The sequence below is a fragment of the Colobus angolensis genome, unplaced genomic scaffold (assembly GCF_000951035.1).
Source record: "Colobus angolensis palliatus isolate OR3802 unplaced genomic scaffold, Cang.pa_1.0 Scaffold113, whole genome shotgun sequence".
Classification (NCBI taxonomy): Eukaryota; Metazoa; Chordata; class Mammalia; order Primates; family Cercopithecidae; genus Colobus; species Colobus angolensis.
Window position 1 is genome coordinate 785,322 of NW_012112364.1, and position 21,365 is coordinate 806,686.

The 21,365-nt window shown below is 39.5% G+C and overlaps 1 protein-coding gene across 2 annotated transcripts in view; it reads right to left on the reverse strand.

Moving 5' to 3' along the window:
• Positions 1-2,066: 2,066 nt before the first annotated feature.
• The window catches only part of LOC105523540, a 46,665-nt gene continuing 27,366 nt past the window's right edge, over positions 2,067-21,365 (reverse strand). The window contains exons 2-3 of one of the 2 annotated variants that reach the window (XM_011958396.1): positions 20,683-20,757; positions 2,067-3,789 (exon numbers count right to left, since the gene is read on the reverse strand). In XM_011958396.1, the coding sequence (XP_011813786.1) occupies positions 3,522-3,789; positions 20,683-20,699 (285 nt within the window). In that variant the 5' untranslated portion in view covers positions 20,700-20,757 and the 3' untranslated portion in view covers positions 2,067-3,521. The remainder of the gene's footprint in view (positions 3,790-20,682; positions 20,758-21,365) is intronic. The other variant, XM_011958388.1, reaches the window with a different exon arrangement.

Sequence of the window (21,365 nt, forward strand, 5' to 3'; positions counted from 1 at the left end):
AGGTGAGTAGCATCTTCTTCATAGGGTTGTGGGATAACTACATGGACACAGGTAAAAGATGTAACAGTGTTTGGCCACAGGTGACAGACAATCACTGTTACTGTCCACACAGGTCCCATACACCCGACCAACACCTCATAGGAAGAATATTTATGGGTTTCCAAGAGTCACCTCCTCTGGAGAGGGGAGTCCCCTGTACTGGATCCCAGGACACAGAACACTCCTTAGGAAAGTGATGAGGTTTCATTTCATCAGGAACCCACCTCACATAATGACTATTAAGTAGGCACTGCTTATCCATCAGATACTCTTTATGACTCTAAGGTGATGGCATGACCTCTAGGAATGATGAACATGTAACTAATTGTAAAAATATGGGCTGGGTGTTGTGGTTCATGCCTGTAATCCCAGCACTTTGGGAGGCCGAGGCAGGCAGATCACCTGGTCAGGAGTTCCAGACCAGCCTGGCCAACATGGTGAAACCCTCTCTACTAAAAATACAAAATCAGCCAGGTGTGGTGGCACGTGCCTGTAATCCCAGCTAGTCGGGAGGCTGAGGCAGGAGAGTTGCTTGATCCTGGGAGGCAGAGGTTGCAGTGAGCCGAGATCATGCCATTGCACTCCAGCCTGGGCAATAGAGCGAGACTCCCTCCCAAAAAATAAATAAATACATAAGTGCCATGCTAAGTCACTTGAATAATCAGTGAAAGAATAAATGCTACCGCATAGATCTGAAGCAAATGTGCCCCCCACCCCCACCACCAACCTCCCAGCAAAAAAAAAAATCCACAGGGAAATTCAAAATTCCACAGCCATCTTCCACAATCAGCTCTGAGGAAACATTCTTTAGTGCTTAGCCTGCTAAGCCCTAAAGTAAAACCCACTGAGATTTATAACACGTGTTTCCAAACAAAAATTTACAAACTGCCTACTCAGAGACCTACCCTAAGTCCCTCCCCCTTCATACATGGGCAATTCAGAAAGACTAGCCACCAATAGGTGACCAGATATGGCTGGGAACCATAGCTTTTTGCTTATATTTCTTAGAGACTATATTTTCTAATATGAGGTAAAACAAAAAATTCTGTCAAGTTGCATTTGTGTTTAAGTCCCAGTGGTTTCTAGTGGAAGCATGGAACGCAGTTCCTCAAATTTAGCGCTATTTGCACTTCTTTCTCTACCTATTCCAACTTAAAGAATCATTCCAAACATCTTAGTTTGCAGATGAAAAAATGCAGTCCAGAAAAGTGACCCAGATAAGGCCTGAAGCTAGCCAGAAGCAGAGGCAGGACTAAGATTCAATTTCTCTAACTTCTATCCCAGGCTTTGTGATCTCTAAATATAGTTACAATGGAGATCAGATAGTAACACAGGCGGATGGGAGCTCTTGGCAGCACCAGTATGTTAACCACAGAAACAGGAGGTGGCTAGTGCATGTATCTCGTGACCAATCCCTCCCCTAACATCTACTGTATACATAGGGAATAAAAATGGGTAATTTTCTCTTGACATTTTTAGACAGGAAATCATGGCTGCTCTTGATAGAAACCTAAAGATTCCAATAAACTTTTCTGAAATAGAACAGTGCTTTTAAAAGGGAAAATGGTTTTGTAGGCCACTTGTCCTTTAACACAACTTAAAGAAGAAAGGTAAGTATAGTTAGGCTAAAAAGCTTTCCTTAATGTGTTCACTTCAGTCATTCCCTTTTAAAGGATAATGAACTTGTCAGTGTGTTATAAATACAGAATGCAAGGCTGGGTGCAGTGGCCCACGCCTGTAATCCCAGTACTTTGGCAGGCCGGGCGGGTCACCTGAGCTCAGGAGTTCAAGACCAGCCTGGGCAACATGGCAAAACTTTTCTACTAAAAATACAAAAATGAGCTGCACATGTTGGCGCACACCTGCAATCCCAGCTACTCAGGAGGCTGAGGCAGGAGAATCGCTTGAACCCAGGAGGCGGAGGTTGCAGTGGGCCGAGATACTGCCATTGCACTACAGCCTGGGGGTAAGAGCGAGACTCTGTCTCAAACAAACAAACAAAAAGAATAAATACAGAATACATACAGAAATGACACAATTCAGCTTTATTTTTACTTAATTACAACAATTTTTAAAAACTCCATGACCTTGTGCTATTTCTAATATTTAAATAAAAAACATTTCAAATTTTGCACAAATAATTTAGGCTAATACATAACTAGATTTGAATAAAGTCAGATGAAGCAATAATTCCTCCTCTGTGTTTGAAGGGAGTGAGTGTGGTCACAAAGCCACAGGATGAGTCCCTGGGATCTGGGGTAGGAGAAGGAGTGGATCAAGAATGCTTTGGGTTTGTCACTTCCTAGCAGGCCGAGGGTGTGACACAGCAGCTTGGTGGCAGAGAGGTCTATTCTAGCTTCTAACACCCCAATGCTAACTTTGTGGATTATTTCCTTCTAGCATGTAGAAAGGGCTTTTCTTGGCTGCCAGGAAGTGGGGAGCAGGGATGTGGCATGGTGATGATCTGGGGACAGCCAGGCATATGCTCAGACACTTTGGAAAACTGGGGAGGGTGAACAGGGAGACAGAATCTTCATCTTCTTCCTTTTGTTGACTGGGGAGGAGGGTGCTTGGTGACACTTTCCTGAGTATAAAGAAGGAATACAGGTTTGAAAGGTTTGTAACTGTATGTGAAAACACGTACTGAAAACCAATACTGGGGGAAAAGAGGCATTGTAAACACTTCTATTTAAAATGAAGATTTCTGGAACAATTATTCTATATAGTGGTATCACAAGTCTTTAGCTGGTAAAATCTAGCACTGAAACAACTGTTAATTTTTAACTTGTGAGGGTTCCTTTTAAAGCACCACTTAAGACCTATATATTAAAAAAATTAAATATAGAAAAATTCTTCTATCTAATAAATGAGTTTGAGAATGCACAGGAAACAACACCACCCATTTTAAACCTTTGGTAACTGAGGCGGAGCATTAAATTCAAAACCACTTTGAGGATTCCCACACGGTCCACCTAAGGGAAAACAAACGCAGAGCTATCGAAGTTTCTCAATACACTCCCAGACCTTGGAGGGCTACAGCATTTCATAAAGATGGTCACTGGACTGAAGATTTCTAAATTTTAAATTTGATACCCCCAAAAAGTAACATATAGGATTTATAAGTATTTTATTTTTTTGAGAAATGACAAAAAATTGGAACTAGTTTTAACAATCTCTGAAACTTTTAAATTCTAGACATGTTTATTTTGAAACACACTTCCAAACAAGATAAACAACAATACATATGTCTACTACACTGCAGAAGTAGCTTAAACTTGCCAAGACATCCTCCTTTGTACTTGTTTCCTCAAGAGTTGCTAGGTCATTTTTTGCCCTTGGCCAGCAGCCTCTTGAAAAACAACAAAGGACCTACTGTCAAAGTCACTCTCAGGTGTTTGCCCTGCCAGCTCATGCCTTCTCCGCACACCGCACCCCCAAAGGAGCACGGAGGCCCGCAGGGCTGGCTGGCCCTGGTTCCAGCCTCACCGCCGGTTGGACCGCTTTTCGTACTTGTCCTGGCTGCTCCGCTTTCGCGGCGGGGAGTAACTGGCAGAACCTCGAGCACGGAAGCTGTGCTTGTAAGGATGGCTTCTGTGTTTCTTCGGGTTTTCTTCTTTCTGGGCCTGGCTCTTCGCTGGTTCCTTATCGCCCTCTTTTTGTTCATGGTCTTGCTCTTTATGAGAGGGCAATGTGTTTTTAATTGTGTTAATTAGAAATCTTTTATTGGTACTGGCAAGAGGACACTTCATCCTGGGGTGGGGAGGAGAAAAGAAAAAGTATCACAAATCAAATAGTTAACTCCAAAGCTGGATCCGCTATCGTGATTAGTACCAAAGAATCCTGCTCCCACAGAATCGAGTTTCTGAATTTGTTAGCTTTCCTTGCATGCCACCTAGTGTAAACTCTGAGTACCAGGGGGGAAAAAATACCAAGACGATTGGATTTCTTGAGACAGACTGCCTGGAACACTAAACCTTCCTTCCTGGAACTAAATTTCCTACTGAAGTTCGTATGTACAGGTATTGACCACACTGTGAACTAACAGAATCATTTAATATTTTCTTTTGAACTAGTAAGTACCCTATTTGACTATAACCTCTTTTGGATTAAATTTATTGCGTCTTGTGTTTTATTACCAGACAGTGAAAACTGTTCCTTTTCCAAGGCAACTAAAAAGTATATTCTGCTGTATCTTAAATACAGAAGCTAAATGATCTACTACAGAATAAAAAAAATTATGTAAAGAATCCATAAATATGCAATAATCCTTTACTTAAAGAAATTCTTACACCTCTATTTCAGGATGCCAGGCTATGCTCTGTGGAGGGGCACTTGACTCTCCTGCCCTGGTGAATTTCTGTGCAGGATATATTTAAGTACCTTCATGATTCAAGTTCACCTAGGAGAGGCTGCAACCAATCAAATTGCTAATTATTGTGCTTAGATTTACTTATAAACTATTTCTTTTTCAGGTGTTAATAAATCTTCCATTTTCAAAAAGATGACCCTATACAAATGAGAACTTTCATATTTCTCTTAGCCTTGAGATGTCTGCCATATGATGGGCTAATTTAGGAGTATGCTGATTCCCAAAATCATGTTATTCAGGGTGGCTGGTATTAAACAAAAATGAATGTAGAATAGCCACCTTTCTATAAAACTTTGATTTACAGAGAACTGCAAACAATACTTCAAAATCAAGCCAACAACACTCCACCATAGGAATGGTGTGGACCAGTACTGTAGAGGTGAAGTATAAGCAGTCAGGCATCAGCATAGCCTCACTCACAGAGGTCAGACCACCTCAGAAAACCAAAATGGGACTGAATCTGGAAGTAGAAGGAAGAAAAACAAGAAAAGACCTCCTGCTGCAAACAGGTAGCTCTTGAGCCTAGAAGGACAGAGAAAATATCTGAGCAAAACCAATGGTTACTCCCAGTGTGCTGTGCCTTGTTAATGGTCAGGCCAGAAAAGTGACAAAGGAATGAACTAGAACAAACAGAAAACCAAATTTAGAAAAGAACAGTGGAGTGCAATAGAAACAGTGGGAACATTCAGAGGTGGTGACAGCTCTGGAGTTTAGAAGCCACAATGAATGACATGAGGGGCAAAGAAGAAAGGCAATAATAAAGAAAAAACAGTTCTGCAAGTACTGTGGGGTATAAACTATAGAGCTTCACGGAGCTTCCAGAAAAGGTACACCAGCATTATGCTGCCTTAGTAGTCTCAAGGTAAAGACATTTCTACCTCCTGGGGGCACGCTGGCATTAGGACACTCCTGTGCAGGAAGGAAGGCATGTGATGAGAGGCAAGCCAAGTTCTCCTGCAGGGTCTGACAGGGTCCTACCGAATGCAGGTGTTGCTTTGGTGAAGACACTTGAGCCATTGCAGTTGCAAACTCAGCAATGATTCAGAACAGTATTAAATACTGGCATGTTCCAAAACAGCATAACACTGACAGCCTACAGGAAAAACTACCCTTCATCACAGAAAGTAAAAAGCTTAGAGGGCTCATCTTTGGCAATGGTGGTCTGGTGCTTAGTATAGGAGCAAAATCTTTTTTATAGGCAAATGAACTACATATATCTCTTGGATATACAGGGCTAGGAGTAGCTGGTGAAACATGTCCAGCAACAGAAGAATTCTGGGGTCTTTTCACTGAAGTGGGCCATCTCAGTGGCGGTAAACTGGCCAATTCTTCTCTGCATTAAACAAGGAAAGGTACTTTTCCCAGATGTGATGGTAATCCAGGATCTCAGAACAAAACCTTTGGAAACTACTGGTGAACTCCACTCTATTTTGCTGTTTTCAGTGTCAGATCATCTTTAAAACCAAATGCTTCCTCGAGGTGAGCAAAGCCCTCCTACTAACTGCAGCGTTGATGCCAAGAGGCAGAGGGGACTGCACCTATCTTCCAACTGCTAGCGTAACCCACTGACTCAACATAGTGACCCAAAGAGTTAGCGAGAGAATGAGATGGTTTTATAGACTAATTCCACAAGAAAACTGGCATTTACATCTCTTTTGACATCAGAGATGCAGTTTTTTAATGTTGGTTATGCCTGGGATTCTATTATAGGTGAAAAGTCAAGGTGGCTTGAGGAGATCTTGGTTTACTGGGGTGGGGTGGAGGTGGGGTTTGAAAGTCAGACATCTCCCAGGCAGGCCAGTACACATTTTCGAAGTGATGACAAGTGCTCATTCACACTCTACTAATAAATACGGCAGAGCAAATGACATACAGTAGTTGCAAGCAGATGTGAAGGTACATATAGTAAATAATTTTGTGTAAAGAAATTCCAAAATCTGCATAGAATAGATCCAAGTGTAAGGACAGCAACATCAAAACCAAGGTCTGAGGGAATCAGTGGGGGGAGCTTCTCTGGCCTTTAGGGTAGAAATTAATTTTGCTGAATCTCACAGTTGGTTTTCATTGCTAAGAAATCATACTACATGAGACAGTGGCTGGGCACACATGCTCTGGAATCACACTGTCTTAACAGACTGGATTATGTAATCTTCCTGCTGCCTCTTAGCTGCTAAGTGGGAATAATAATGGCGACTATCTTAAAGGGTTGCATGCAGATCAAATGAATGAGAACATGTAAAGTACTCAGAACAATGCCTGACACATAAAAGCACTTGGTTAATTTCAGCTTTGGTTCACAACTTACTATTTAATTAGCTGTGTGATCACAAGCAAGTTACTTAAATACTCTTTGCATTCATTTCCCCCACTTGCAAAATGGGAATAACAGACATATCTACCTTAAAATTTAGCATGGTATCTGGCATACAGCAAACTGCAACAAATGTTACCTACAGGTCCACAATTTCTTATCCCTAATTCCAAAATTTAAAAACCTATTAAAACCAAGTTATTTTTATGACACCAAAATTTGTTTGGCAGCAAAACTTGATCTGACCAGACTTTGGGCTATTTATACAGTCTTTATCCCGTTTAATATAAACATTCATATGTTTTGCTGAAGAAATGATACCATGTTGAACAAGTACAGGGTAGTGGTGGTGGGGGATCTAGTACATGCTATCTGTGCTGTAATACCTTTCTAAAATCTAAAAATATCTAAAATTAGAGACTTATTTGGATACAAAGGTTTTAGAAAAAGGATGGTGGACCTATATTATTTTACTCTCTCTTCATGAGAAAGGGTACACATGGCTCTCAAATAGGTTAATACATCTGGAATTTTTCTAAGATGGCAACTCAAGATATCCCAAAGCATCAAATCACCTGTGATAATAAGTTAATCAAGAACAGAGTAGAATCTCTATGAAAGAAAAGATTAAGAAAAAAGCCATCATTGAAAGTTAATGAGACATTTTACATAAGTATCTAAAAAAAGGGTTAAAATTTAAGTTTTGGTACCTAAAATGGTTAGATTTGTATTTGTAGAAGTTTCAGATTCCAGGCTGTCTCAATTCTCCATTGCTACATGGATCAAGAGGCTACTACACACTACCTTTGAGCTTATCATCTGCATTTCCAACTGTTCCACAAACCCTCTAGGCCTCTGACCTCAGATGCAGAACTAAAGGTTGAAGTGGGTAGGTGATCTCTAGAGTCCCTTCCAGTTTTAGGATCCTCTGCTCATGCTCTGTACGTTAACTCTTTAGAAAAGTTCTCTCTTCTCATTCATCACATTAGGAAAGTATTTCTTACTGCCATTTCCCGCCTCCCCTGATCCCCCGCAGTATTGGAGATGACATGATAAACTGGCATGAGACACTCCACTATTCCCGGCTTTTCTTGTATCAGCTTTAGGGTAACCATCTGAGCCCTGAAATTGAGCATAAGATCACAGGCCACAGCTGCCTGCTGTGTCTGCACCGTCTGTTACTGTCTATGCCCCAGAGGTGTGCTGGGGGAAGCACTGGAGGAGGCCACAGGACAGGGCAGCTGCTTTCCTGTCTTAGCTCCGACCTGGAGGGTGACTTTCTCACCCTGGGTAGTTATTTTTATATTTAGTTTATTTTTGTTTCCAGAAAGTTATGCTAGCTCACATGATAAGAGCCAGATTTAAGGTGCTAACAGCATAAATGGATATAAACCCTAAATATCATGAGACCAGTTAAATCTGCTTTGGAAAGTACCCATGACACACTGTCAGATTTGAGATCTGGCATTCTATCTGGGTTAAACTTTAAAAGGAAAGCAATTTCCTTCACTTTGAAACCTGTGGCCTCAGAAGCTATGATGAAGGGTTCCACACGCTTCAAGAATCTGCCACTGGAGAGACGAAGACTGACTGGGGCTAGGATTACAAGCTTTTCACCTTTTTTGTCTCTCTTGCGGAAGCATAGAGGTAGTAGTATCTATCTTTCCACAGATTTAGACCTGCTACCTTTTGCTTCTAAAATATTTCCTGAATAGGACCTATCTGAGTGACACAGAATCACCAGCCGACGGTACACTGAAGACACAATTACCTTGTTGCCTCATTTCATCTCCACAGCTGTCATCCAAAAGGAAAGAAAAGAAAAAAGGTAAAGCGCCTATCCACATCCCAAGCTAGTAAGATGTGGAGCCAGATTGGAACCAGGGAGTCTGGAATAGGGCAGAAGAAGTGGAGCAGAGAAAGGTTCTCTGCAGTCTAACCAGATGGCCAATTAACAGAGCAGTCAAGAAAGAAACCGCAGGTGAAAAGCTTGTCAGCACACTGTGGCTGAGGCTCCTCATCCAGGACAGGCACGAAGCAGCAGATGCACACACAGTGACAGGTCTGCTAAGAACAGCTGGCCACTCAGGAGCCCAGGAGAGTCACCAACACGGCCAAGGACAAAGGTGGAGAGTCCCTTAAACACGCCTGACTCTGAGATGTGTGAAGTCGAACAGGTAGTGGGAAATAAGAATTATTTTTATGGTTCGGGAATAGACACCTTGGAGTCATGGAAGCAAGGTTCCATGCAGTGCACTTCAATTTGTTCTTTTATTCTATGGACAAATCCATTCTCATACTAGCAAACAGCATATCTTCCATTCTGTACATGTCTTTGCACTCGCATGGATGCAGGTCTGGAATAATGCCTCTAGAAAGACTGAAGCAGAGGCCTAACTCCATTCCCAACTCTCCATGAAACAAGGGGAATATTTTTTATCTTGATGCTGTGGTTGATTACAACTCATTTTGTTGTTTAATGCTGCCACAACTACCATAACCACCCCTGATGCTACAGTTTATAATTTGGCAATCAAATGCCTCAGCATGTGGCCACCTGAAAAATGCTTTTTATGGTGTTATAATCCCTATTAGTAAACTGTTAACCCTTAATTACTCTGTGTACAACAGTCCTGAGGCTCACAGTGGGTGTTCAATGACTGTCTTCAACACTGTACCTAAAAGTAATCAAAAATCATTGACATATGTGTTTGTCTGTATATGTGTGTGTGTGTGTATGTGTGTGTGTATATATATATGAGGTATGCAAAGCATTATGCTAAGCTCTGTAGCAAAGATATATACCAAGCTATCTGTTTATGTGTCTCTGTCTTTGGAGACTACCAAGAGGAGCAGAAGGTAGGGGAAGTCGAAGTTCAGAAGCAGATATGTGAATAGTAGCACACTGAGACAGTTTGCAAGGCTATAATCCTCAGCCTCCAGCTCCTTCAGCAACGCAAATCATTTACATAGATATGTGCTCTAACAGTAACACATTCAGGGCTCTCTCATTCACTTTCATAACTGGATATGAAAGGAATGTGGGAAGCAGGGGCAGTAAGCATTGGCACTTCAGCATGTTATCAGACAATAATCCACAGAGAGAAGTGATGCCATGCAAGGAGTGTTAAGTGACAGATAGGAAAGCCAAGTTATAGTCCCATCAGCGATTCACCAGCCAGGGCTTTAGGAAAGCTCTTTGGGTCTCATGTTCTATATGTATAAAGGCTTTGGGTCTCTGTGGCCTGAAAATATTGCCAAGAGCCTCCTCCATGAATCGTCTGAGATGTGAGCCCTTGCTCCCCTCGTCACTGTTCTAAGAGCACAGTCAGCGTGGCTGCCACACTGTGATCGCCTGCTTGTTTCAGTATCCACTGGTAGATTAAAAACTTTAAGGCCAGGAGAGTGAGTCTTCTTTACTGCTGTCCATGACTGGCCTCTTAACATACCTACTGGTGCCCTGTGAATACTTACATAAATAAGTAAACACATGTCTGGATAAAGGCTGGATAAATTATTTGCTTTCCAATAATCAACAGCTGATGACATAAACTGGAAGAACAAGATGGGTGACTTCCTTTCATATCTCTAGATTGACTCTCAATCCAAACAGAAAAGCATAAAAAAAAAAAAGTCATTCTCCTTAAAACAATTGGGTTAAGATAACTCAAGAATCATTTTCTCTCAATTCAATCTTCAGGACTTATTTTGCCAAAATAAAAGTTTTTCCAAGTATAAGGCTGAAGTTCCACAGGCACTAGACTCAGAAATTATACTGGGCAGTAGATAAGCCAAAGTGAATGTGGCCAGAATAAAAACAGCTTTGTAGACAATGAAGCTGGACAAATTTCTGAAATTTATGCTTATAAATTTCTTTATGTTGACTAAAAGGAAGTCATATGAGCCAGTATTTCAGCTTCTCCTAAAGCATCTGTCAATAACAGCGTCTAAAGAGACTCTTTTGCTGAAATACATCCAAGGAAGAATACAGCACCAAATGGTCTCTTGCTTTATAAAATAAAAATGGCATCCCACTTGCATTTTCTTTAGCTCAGCAGTCTCTGGCACCTGCTCAACCATCTATTTCTTATGGAATATCCAAAATGAAAAAATAATACCACCCACTCTAGTTCTATTTTAAATTTTAAAGCAAATAAAAGGTCTTCTAGATACTTAGAAAAAAAACAGACCATGGCCACTAGCGAACAACAGATAGCTACTCTTTTAAGAACTGTCCAAGAAGGTCCACTCCACAGCGATGGGTCTTGGCACTCTTGTGGCTAAACACCTAGCCAGGCTACCTAAGTGCTATTTCAGCACAGAGGAGCTGTCTGCCCCTGGCCGAGGTGTAGGATTGTTCTGGATTCTGCAGAGCAGGCTGGTATCATTATTTTTAATTAAAAAAAAGGGATTAGTAAACTGTTTTTCAAATTTGTGTGAGCTTTAGAATCAGCTGGGTATCTCTTTAAAACTCCAAAGCCCAGGCCACACCCTAAGCTCATAATCACTGATAGTAGGGCAGAGGCATCAGTATTGTTTGAAGGTTTCCAGGTGATTTCAAATGTGCAGATACATTTGAGAACTAATGACTAGTGGTTAAAAGTTTCTCACATACACTTATTTAAATAAATGGAAGAGCAGATGGAGGGCGGGTCCCCTTTGTCCCAGCACCAGTGAGTAGAAGCAAGCCATGGTTGTCATGGGTCCAGACCTCCTTTCATAGCCCATATCTGTTTGGGTGTGCTCAACTGCTAGACTGAACTCTGACTAGGAAAAAATAGTTGCCCCTGGAATAGGCATGTACCCAGAGATTCCTGCTTCCAGAGCAACACAGATCAAGAGTCAAAATGTAAACATTACGAGAGAGAGAGAGCAGACAAACTTTATTTTTAATGAAGTGAAGTCTTCTATGGGATTGACTTGCTCAACTGTTCAGAGCAGTGCTTCCCAAACTTGGTAAGATCTTCTGGTAAGCTTAAAACACAAAAACAAAAACAAACAAAAAATCTGTAGGACCAATCTTAGACTTCTCTATCAGAATGCCCCGGAGTGAAGCAGGGAAGGAGATCTGTATTTTTTTATTTTTATTTTTTTGAGACGGAGTCTTGCTCTGTTGCCCAGGCTGGAGTGCAGTGATGCAATCTTGGCTCTGCAACCTCTGCCTCCTGGGTTCAAGCGATTCTTCTGCTTCAGCCTCCTGAGTAGCTGGGACCACAGGTACATGCCACCACGCTCAGCTGATTTTTTGTATTTTAGTAGAGATGGGGTTTCACTGTGTTGCCCAGGCTGGTCTTGAACTCCTGAGCTCGGGCAATCCACCTGCCTCGGCTTCCCAAAGTGCTAGGATTACTGGCCTGAGCCACCGCACCCGGCTGGAGATCTGCATTTTAAAAAACCTCTCCAGATTATTTTCTCATTAAAAAAACTATTAAAAAGTGATCAATAGAACACATATTTGTTATATATTACTGTAACAGAGTCCCTGGTAGAGGATCACAATGGATAGCATTCCCCGCCTCTCGTGCTCCCCTTAGTGCTCACTGTTAGCAGGCCTAACTTCTCACAGACCTTTATGCATTACGGGGTCCCATGGCCTTCCCTGACCTGGCCAATAGAGGATTACACACAGTGATCCAAACTCGGTTTTTCACATACATAGTAGATATTTTCTCACAAGGATTCATACAGTGCTGACCAATTCTTTTTAGTGACTATAAAATATTCAACAGTAGGATGTACCATAATTTATTTAAGCATTTTCCTGTCTTTGGACATTTGGACTGCTTCCATTTTTTTTTACTATCAAAATGTGCTACAATAATTCTGTACTTAGGTCTGCGCACATTTATTAAGTTCTATGAAAGAGGGATTACCGGGAGCAGAGTTCCTGGGTAAAGGGGCACAGAGAACTGTGACTCAACATTTTACCCAGGGCCCTGCACAGAGAAAACCACACCACTGCCTGAAGCACAACACTGCGCCCCTTTCCACATCCCTTCGTCTCCACTGGATTACTTGCCTTTTTCATTTCTGCCACTCTAATGGGTGAAATTTAGGTGCTATTTAAGAGGAATATAAATACCTATGCATGCGCTCCCACCCCCATTAGATTATAAATTCCAAGACAGCAGGAATCTTTGTCATTCTGTTTACAGATACATGAGTGTCAAAATAGTGCCTAGCTCTGCTAAGTACTCAATAAATGTCTGTTAGTATGTTTACTTATGGCCATTTGTAGTTTTGATATATACATATACACAGACACACACACACACAGATACGGTTTTCTTTTTATAAACTGATTTGTAGAAGCTTTTTCAATATTGAGTATTAGTCCTTTGTCTGTTACATATGGCAAATAATTTCAACCAGTCTACCACTTGTCTTTTTACAAGTTAACTTTTCATATGGTACCTTTTTCTATGTAGAAGTTTACTATTATTATGACACTGTTGAACCTGCCATTGTCTCATTCATAGCTTCGAGGTTTTGTGCCTGGCTAAGGGAGGTTTCTACCTTATCCTTGCCAATATTACAAAAATATTATCCTGTATTTTCTTCTATAAGATTCATATTTTATATGTTTAGTTTTTAATTTTTAGTATTACAGATGAATAGTCAATTGTATTAGCACCACTTACTAAATAATCCACCCTTTCTCCACCAGTATGAACAATGACCTTTTTCCACACAGTTCATGTACATATGTGGGTCTCCGTTCTTTTTTCATTTTCTTTCCTTCTCCGCTCCCTTCCTTCCTCCCCATTCTCTTCCCCCGGTCTCTACTCTGATTCTGTATTCTCTCTCTAATGTCTTTAGTCTTAAACTAATTTCATACTAATTACTATACATTTACAGACTATTATATCTGGGCATGCAATACTGTCATCTCATTCCTCCCAAAAATATCTTAGCTGAAAAACTGCACCTTTATAATGGAGAGATCTGGTAGTCACCAGCTTTATCAAGGGCAACCTGACATTAAGTCCTCCCGACCTGTTGTAATGAAGACTTATAAAAACATCACCTATGTAATAGTCCTTCCTGTGAAACAAGTTTAACCTGAATCTAATCAAGAAAACATAATCAGGCAAATCCAGAATGTGGAACATTTTTGCCTGGATCCTGAATCTGCATCCCAAACAAAAAGCAACCACTATAAAAGACATTTTTGGGATGTTAGATGATGATATGAAATTATACATTAATTTCATTGATATGGCAATTACAATGTGATTATGTATGAGAATGTCTTTGAGATCTGCATGCTGAAGAATTTAGGGCTGAAGTATCAACTTGCCTACAATTAATTTTCACATGGTTCAGCCAAAAATTATATGTTTGTGTATTACATGTAAATATATCACACAATCATAATCACACAATTTCCTTTTTTCTCAGTATGTTTTCTACTGGGCTATTGACTGTATAAGCAAGGAATTGATTTTGAATGTTTATCTTGTGCTGAACCACTATGGGTAGACATCCTGTCTTCAACAAATGACCCTCTGTCTCCTTTTTTCTCCTCCTAGTTATTTTCCTTGTGTTGCTGTATTTGCTTTCTGGCACCTATCTAAAGCAGCAGTTCTCAATGTGTGACCCGTGAACCTGAGAGTCCTCCAAACTCATGAGGCAATCTACAAAGTCAAAGCTATTTCTATAGTCTTGATATAATTTGCTTTTCTCCAGAAGGTTGACATTTGCACTCATGGTGCAAAAGCAACAAGTAAAACAGTGGCAAGAATCAAGGCAGTGATGAAAAACTGTACCAGTGGTCACTATACTCTTTACCACCATGCGTTAAAAATGGCCAGTTTTGAGACTATCCTTGATTAAACAGCATAAATTATTAATTTTGTTGAATGTTGACCCTTGAGCATTGGTCTTTTTAATAATATATGTGTATAAACGGGACATACATACAAAGCACTTCTGCTACTTGAGATTATGATGGATGCCTCCAGGAAAAGTACTTGTGTGACTGAGTGGCAAAGTGAACTAGCTGGCTATTCAGACGTGGGTGAGCCTGTCACTTCAAGGAAAACAACTCACAGTATTCATTGCCAATATGCAATTGGAGCTTCCAGATGAAAGAAAATTAGAATTTTGGTAAACTGTGAACTTGACAGGTTCCCTTGACACTTAAAAAAGACTTATCTGATGAGAGATTAGTGATGATATTTACAAATGTGATTTAAAAAATATTCTATAATGACATGTGTCAACATCTGGAAGCTTCATAACTCAGTGAACCAGTATTTTCCAGATGACCAATGATGATGTTACAAAATCAAGAATAAGTAGAAGATTCAGCCAAGGTACAAAGATATTATATAAAGGGCTTTTACTGTAAAAGAATAAGAAAAGTACACATTATTAAAAAGAATATTAAGAAACTACTTGTTGAAATTACTTGCAAAGTTCTGATGTAGTATCAAAGAAGAATAGCTATAATTTTCTGAAAAAGTTATTGAAATACTTCTTCCTTTTGAAAATACATATCTTTGTAAGGTAGTATTTTCTACAGATACTTCAGCCAAAATAACATATTACAACAGATTGAATTCAGAAGCAGATATAAGAACCCAGATGTCTTCTATGAGCCAGACATCAAGGAGGTTTCCAAAATTATTGTACTCAATATATTTTGTTTTGCAAATATAGTTATTTTTCATATGTTATTTATCTTAACGTGTATTAGATTTGTTATTTAAAAATGAATAAATACTTAAAAATTGCTCAACTTTAATTTTAAACATTGGTATTGATATATATAACCCACATAAACAAAAGCTCTTTGAGGTTCTCAATAACGTAAGAGAGTCCAAGTATCCTAAGATGTTTGAGAACCACCGTTCCAAAACAATTGAGATAACGAAATAACAATGCCAGCAGGAATTCTTGTCATGCAGACTCACGGGAAAGTGTAAGTTTCACATCCTAGTTTTCCCTGGGATCCACCTCTTACAATCTGGAATATCTTACTTTGCCTGGCATTCTTTATTTACTCCCTTTTCAACATGCTTTTCCCTATACCTGGGAAGAAGCTGCTAGTTGTCCCTCAATATCTGCTCTTCCTTTTTTTCTGTAGTCAAAGAAGCCTAGATACTTATCTGCCACACAACTGCCTATGAAAAAAAGATGAAATTTCTGTCCTTGCAGCTAGATGTAGACATCAGAATAAATTCTGGCCAATGGGATACATGGATAAATGGTACATATAGCTCGGGTGTGGTGACTCATGCCTGTAATCCCAGCACTTTGGGAGGGCAAGGTGGGCGATCACTAGGTCAGGAGTTCAAGACCAGTCTGGCCAAGATGGTGAAACCCTGTCTCTACTAAAAAATATATAAACATTAGCTGGGCGTGATGGCGGGCACCTGTAATCCCAGCTACTCAGGAGGCTGAGGCAGAGAATTGCTTGAACCCAGGAGGCAGACGGTTGCAGTGAGCTGAGATCCAGCGACAGATCAAGACACTGTCTCAAGGCAAAAAAAAAAAAAAAAAAAAAAAAAAAGAAAGAAAGAAAGAAAGAAATGGTCAATGCAACTATGCAACTTCTGGCAAGTTTTCTTTTCTTTCTTTTTTTGAGACAGAGTCTCACTGTGTCCCCCAGGCTGGAGTGCAATGGCGTGATCTTGGCTTACTGCAACCTCCCTCTCACAGGTTCAAGTGATTCTCCTGCCTTAGCCTCCCGAGTAGCTGGGATTACAGACGTGTGCCAGCACATCCTGCCAATTTTTGTATTTTTAGTAGACATGTGATTTCACCACGTTGGCCAGGCTGGTCTCAAACTCCTGACTTCAAGTGATCCACTCACCTCGGCCTCCCAAAGTGCTGGGATATAGGCGTGAGCCACAGTGCCCGGTCGTGGCAAGTTTTCTTAAAGGAAACGGGTGTGCCTTCTTTCTCTTCTTTCTTTCTGCTAATTGCAGTGTGGACTCAATATCTGTTACTATATTAGATTACGTAGAAAAGAGTCACACCCTATGACTGGGAGATTTGGAAAACTGGGAGGAGCCTGGGTCCCCAGTAACTCTGTGGAACTGCGAACCTAACTGGTGTTATTCCCAGAGTACATCAATGCCCACACAAATCTCAAGACAGGCTGGTGCACATGGTAACTTTCCCCAGGGAGAGCAGAACTAGCATTGATACACTAGCTCTTTTACTATCAGAAAGTTTTACTAAGCCAGTAAGTGGCATTAAAGTTGTCAGGATAAATGACGTCGATCTGGAGAGCTGGCTAGAAACAACCAATCCCCTTGAACCCTCCTTACAGAGCAAGAACTATGATTGATATTTTCTAACTTACTTGTAAACTGCATGATTTTAGCTCTATGCTGAGTCTTTCCAATAGGTATTAGATTGGACCAAAGATCACTGATAGCCTGATAAAGATTCAGCCTTACATCCAAAACCAAAGCACTCTGTGCCTAAAAAGTTTATACTAATCTGACTCACAATAGTAGCGGCACCCTATTTCTGTAAAGCACAGGGGAGTGCTAGAAAGAAGAGCAGATTTAACTAATATTTACTAACTAACTGCTACGTGCCAGGAACTGTGCTGGGTGTTTTCATACACATTATCTCACCAGATTTTCAAAATCATCCTCCTACTTTTCCCATGAGTCTAAAAGACAAGAATTCCTGCTGGCATTCTTATTTTTTTCAATTGTCTTATAATAGTGATTCTCAAACTTTGTGGTCTTAGGGTACTTTACACTCACACTCCTAAAAATGATTGAGAACACCCCAAACAGGTTTTGTTTATGTGGGTTATATCTATTAATATAAATATTCAAAATTAAAGCTGAGCATTTTTTTAAGTATTCACTTTAAAATAATATATCTACTATTTACTAGATATTTTACTGAAGCTAAGATGATTACACATGATAGATACAGATTGACTCACACTGGATTATTTCATTATATAATTTCATCCATAAATATATCAGAATACATTTCTAAAAGATAATGGCTTTTAAAAATTAAAATAACAGCAATACTATCGCACCTAAAAAATCAACATCAGTTCCTTAATATCATCAAATACTCTCAATTGTTTCATAACTTTTTACAGTTAGTTTGGATAAAGCAGCAAACAAGGTACCCATTTTATTTGATGTTCCTCAAATCTATTAATTCATAGGATATTCCTCTTTCTTTTCTCCTTGCAATTCATTTGTTAAAGAAACTGGGTTCTTTGTCCTGTAGCATTTCTCACATTTTGGATTTTTGTGATTGCAGCCTTTTGGTGTCATTTAACATGTTCCTCTGCCCTCTGTATTTCTTGTAAACTAGTAGTTCTAACTAGAGACTTGATCAGATTCAGGTTCAATTTTTTGACAAGGATGCCCCAGAGGTGGTGGTTTGCTCTTCTTGCGTCTTTCCGTGGTATAAGGGTTGATGAATGTGTTGAAACTCAAATGATGATAATATTATTCTATAATCCTTCTAATGTATTAGTTACAATTCTTCTGTAAAGTTTTCTTTCATCAATTGGTGACTTTGAAGTATAATTTGTACAGGGAACAGGGTAAATGCTTACTTCTTCCTATTTATCAGTTTTGTGAATAGTGATTTGGTTCCCTAGCATCCTATAAAAGGGACTACCAGGTTTGTCATTATGATTATCATTATGACCTTATAGATTTTAACATATTTTAGGTGTTTTAATCATTTATTTGTTTTTTATATCAAATTATCTCATCTTTGACTACTGGGAGACCTTTCAAGTGGGTCCTGAGTCTTTCATCTTTGACTAGTGGGAGACCTTTCAAGTGGGTCCTGAGTCTGACATGAGTACATTGGTCTTTGACAGTTTCTTTGCTTTCTGGTATGACAAGATTTTCCAGCTTCTCTTATACATTTCCTGCCCATGTAGTGAAGAGTTTGATGTGGCCCAAAGAGAGGGCTGGCCTTTGCCTTAGCTTCCAGAAAGTAATCTATGTCATACCTGATAGAAATGTCTTTGTTTAGGGTGGAGTTGGCCACACCTAAGAGTCTTAGAGTGGAAACTGGCCATGCCAGAGAGACTAACATATGACTTAGGGTGAGAGCTTTGTGTTATGTGGTATCAGTCAACCTGGAAACTCAGATCAGTCATGTAATCCATCCATCCATCCATCAATCAAACCTATGTAATGAAATCTCAATAAAAACTTCGAACGCTGAGGCTCAGGTGAGCTTCGTTGCTTGGCAATATTCCATGCCTATTATCACACACTGATGTTGGGAGGGTAGCATGTCCTCTTCACGGAGCAGAGGGTAACAGTGGCTTAACATTTAGACTCCTCCCAGACTCGGATCTTTGTGTCTTATTTTGGCTGATTTTAACTTGTATCTTTTCCCTGTAATAAACTGTAACCACGAGTATAACAGATTTCAGTGAATTGTGTGAGTTCTTCCAGTGAATTATTGAAGCTAAGGGTGGTAGTTTGGGGGAACCCTCTGAACTTGCAGTTAGTATAAAAAGTAAGGATAGTCTTGGGGACTGTGACCTCTAACTTTGCAGTTTGGCTAACTCTGGGCACTACTTCAGGTCTGTAATCAGTTCTTACTCTAAGGATTCCTCTCTCCTTTCAGTGAGAAATGGTATTTACATAAAACAATTTTGGCACTAGGGGTGCCCACTGCTACTGGGTGGGTGGTCATTGTTTCTAGGCCTTTTCTGTGAAGAGAGCTAGAAAAAGTTTTTCTCTCTCCCTCTCTTTTTTAAGAGAAAATCTGGCACAACCTCATACTGATGTTTCCAATTCAAATTTAGGATTATAGTAGGTTTTTACTTCTTTGATTTTATATTTGTAGCTCTTTAACATTTTCATGTTAAATCTTGGTATTTATATACAGCAAGTATTGCTTGTTTTATCCTAATATATAAAATTTTCAGAATAGCAATACCAATACTAACAATATGGTGACTGCAAACAATTTCTTTGTAGTTGTTTTTTATCTTTTGGAAATATAGTCAAATTCCAGATCACCTGAAATAGTTTCTTTCCATGAAGCTAAGTCATCCACTCAATGGTTTATCAGGTCCATGTTTTATTTTGCTTGATTTTTAGGTATTATCTTTTCTCTCTATTTTAATTTTCATCTTGGATTTTAGATAAACCATGTGTGCGGTTCTAAACATCAAATTTACATAACAAGCTAAGTTCAGAAGTTTAGCTTCTACTCTTACCACATTTTTACATTTTACTCTTTTTAATGATCCACGTCATTCCACTGCAGTACATTTTTAACTGTAGATAAAAATTCCACAATCAGCATATTCATCAAATGCAAATGGCATCACTAAAGTAGTGCCTAGAAGGACTAGGCACTACTTTTTTTTTTTTTTTTTTTTGGTAGAGATGAAGTCTCACTATGTTGCCCAGGCTAGTCTCGAACTCTTGGGCTCAAACAATCCTCCCACCTGGGCCTCTCAAAGTACTGGGATGACAGGCATGAGCCATTGTGCCCAGTCCATATTAAGTTTTAACAAGCTCTATTTTGTACATAATCTGCAAAGGTAATCTTTAATTTTGCATGGCTGAATTGTCACATAATCAAAATGTTTACAGTTAAAATTAATTTCCTAAAATAAATTTTAATTTACTAAGGACTATAAGTAAACTAGAAATTCTTAAACAATAAACACCAACATAATATTACTCTTGCACAGATGATGACTTTGGGCACAGTAGTATCGAAATACCTCTTGGGGACTTGTGAAGTAAAGGGACAATGAACCTACACTGTATATCCTTCATATGCGCCAGCTGCCCATTTCTTCATGTTGTTAGAGTTTCTCAACATTCGGTTCTCAGCAGTGTCTTAGTCTACACTTGTCTCTGAGTGACTTCCTCTGCTTCCAAGGTTTCCCATTTCCTCTATATGCTAAGGATTTACATATTTATATCTCCAGTTAAGAAGTTTTTCTTACATTTTAAGGCAGATTACTCAAAGAACTTACCAACCCATGGGTCCCATTGTTTCAGCTCTAGTTTTCCCACGTTTTGCCTCCTTAAGCAGTTCTTCTATTGCTTTCCTGATAAGAAAAAGGAAAAGATTTGAGAGGCAGTCACCCCACTAAGTTCTGAAAATCAATTCATTCCAGGTCTATGATCTTGGGAAAGGAACCAACCTTTGAAGCACGATTGTTGGGGCAAATTTTTTTTTAAACAGTTGACAATTTTGAACACATAAATTAAAAAGAAACTATTAATATAAAGAGAAGCAACAATGAAGAGAAAAAATTACAAACTGGGAAAAATATTTTTGATATAAGACAGTTAAATCAACTTAATATAAGAATTCTCTTTTCTTATTAATTTGAATAACCAAAAGACATGAACATCCAAATATGTATGTATCTATATTTTTTCAAATTCACTGTTATTCAAAAAAATACCAGTGAACTCAACAAGGATAAATGTTTCTGCCCATTAGTGAGGGGGGTAGAGAAATGGATAATTTCTTCTCTACTAACGGGGACTGAAGCTGATATTACATTTCTGGAGGACAATCCAGCAACATAATAAAGAACCTCAAGAATAGTATATACCCGGCCGGGCGCGGTGGCTCAAGCCTGTAATCCCAGCACTTTGGGAGGCCGAGACGGGCGGATCACGAGGTCAGGAGATCGAGACCATCCTG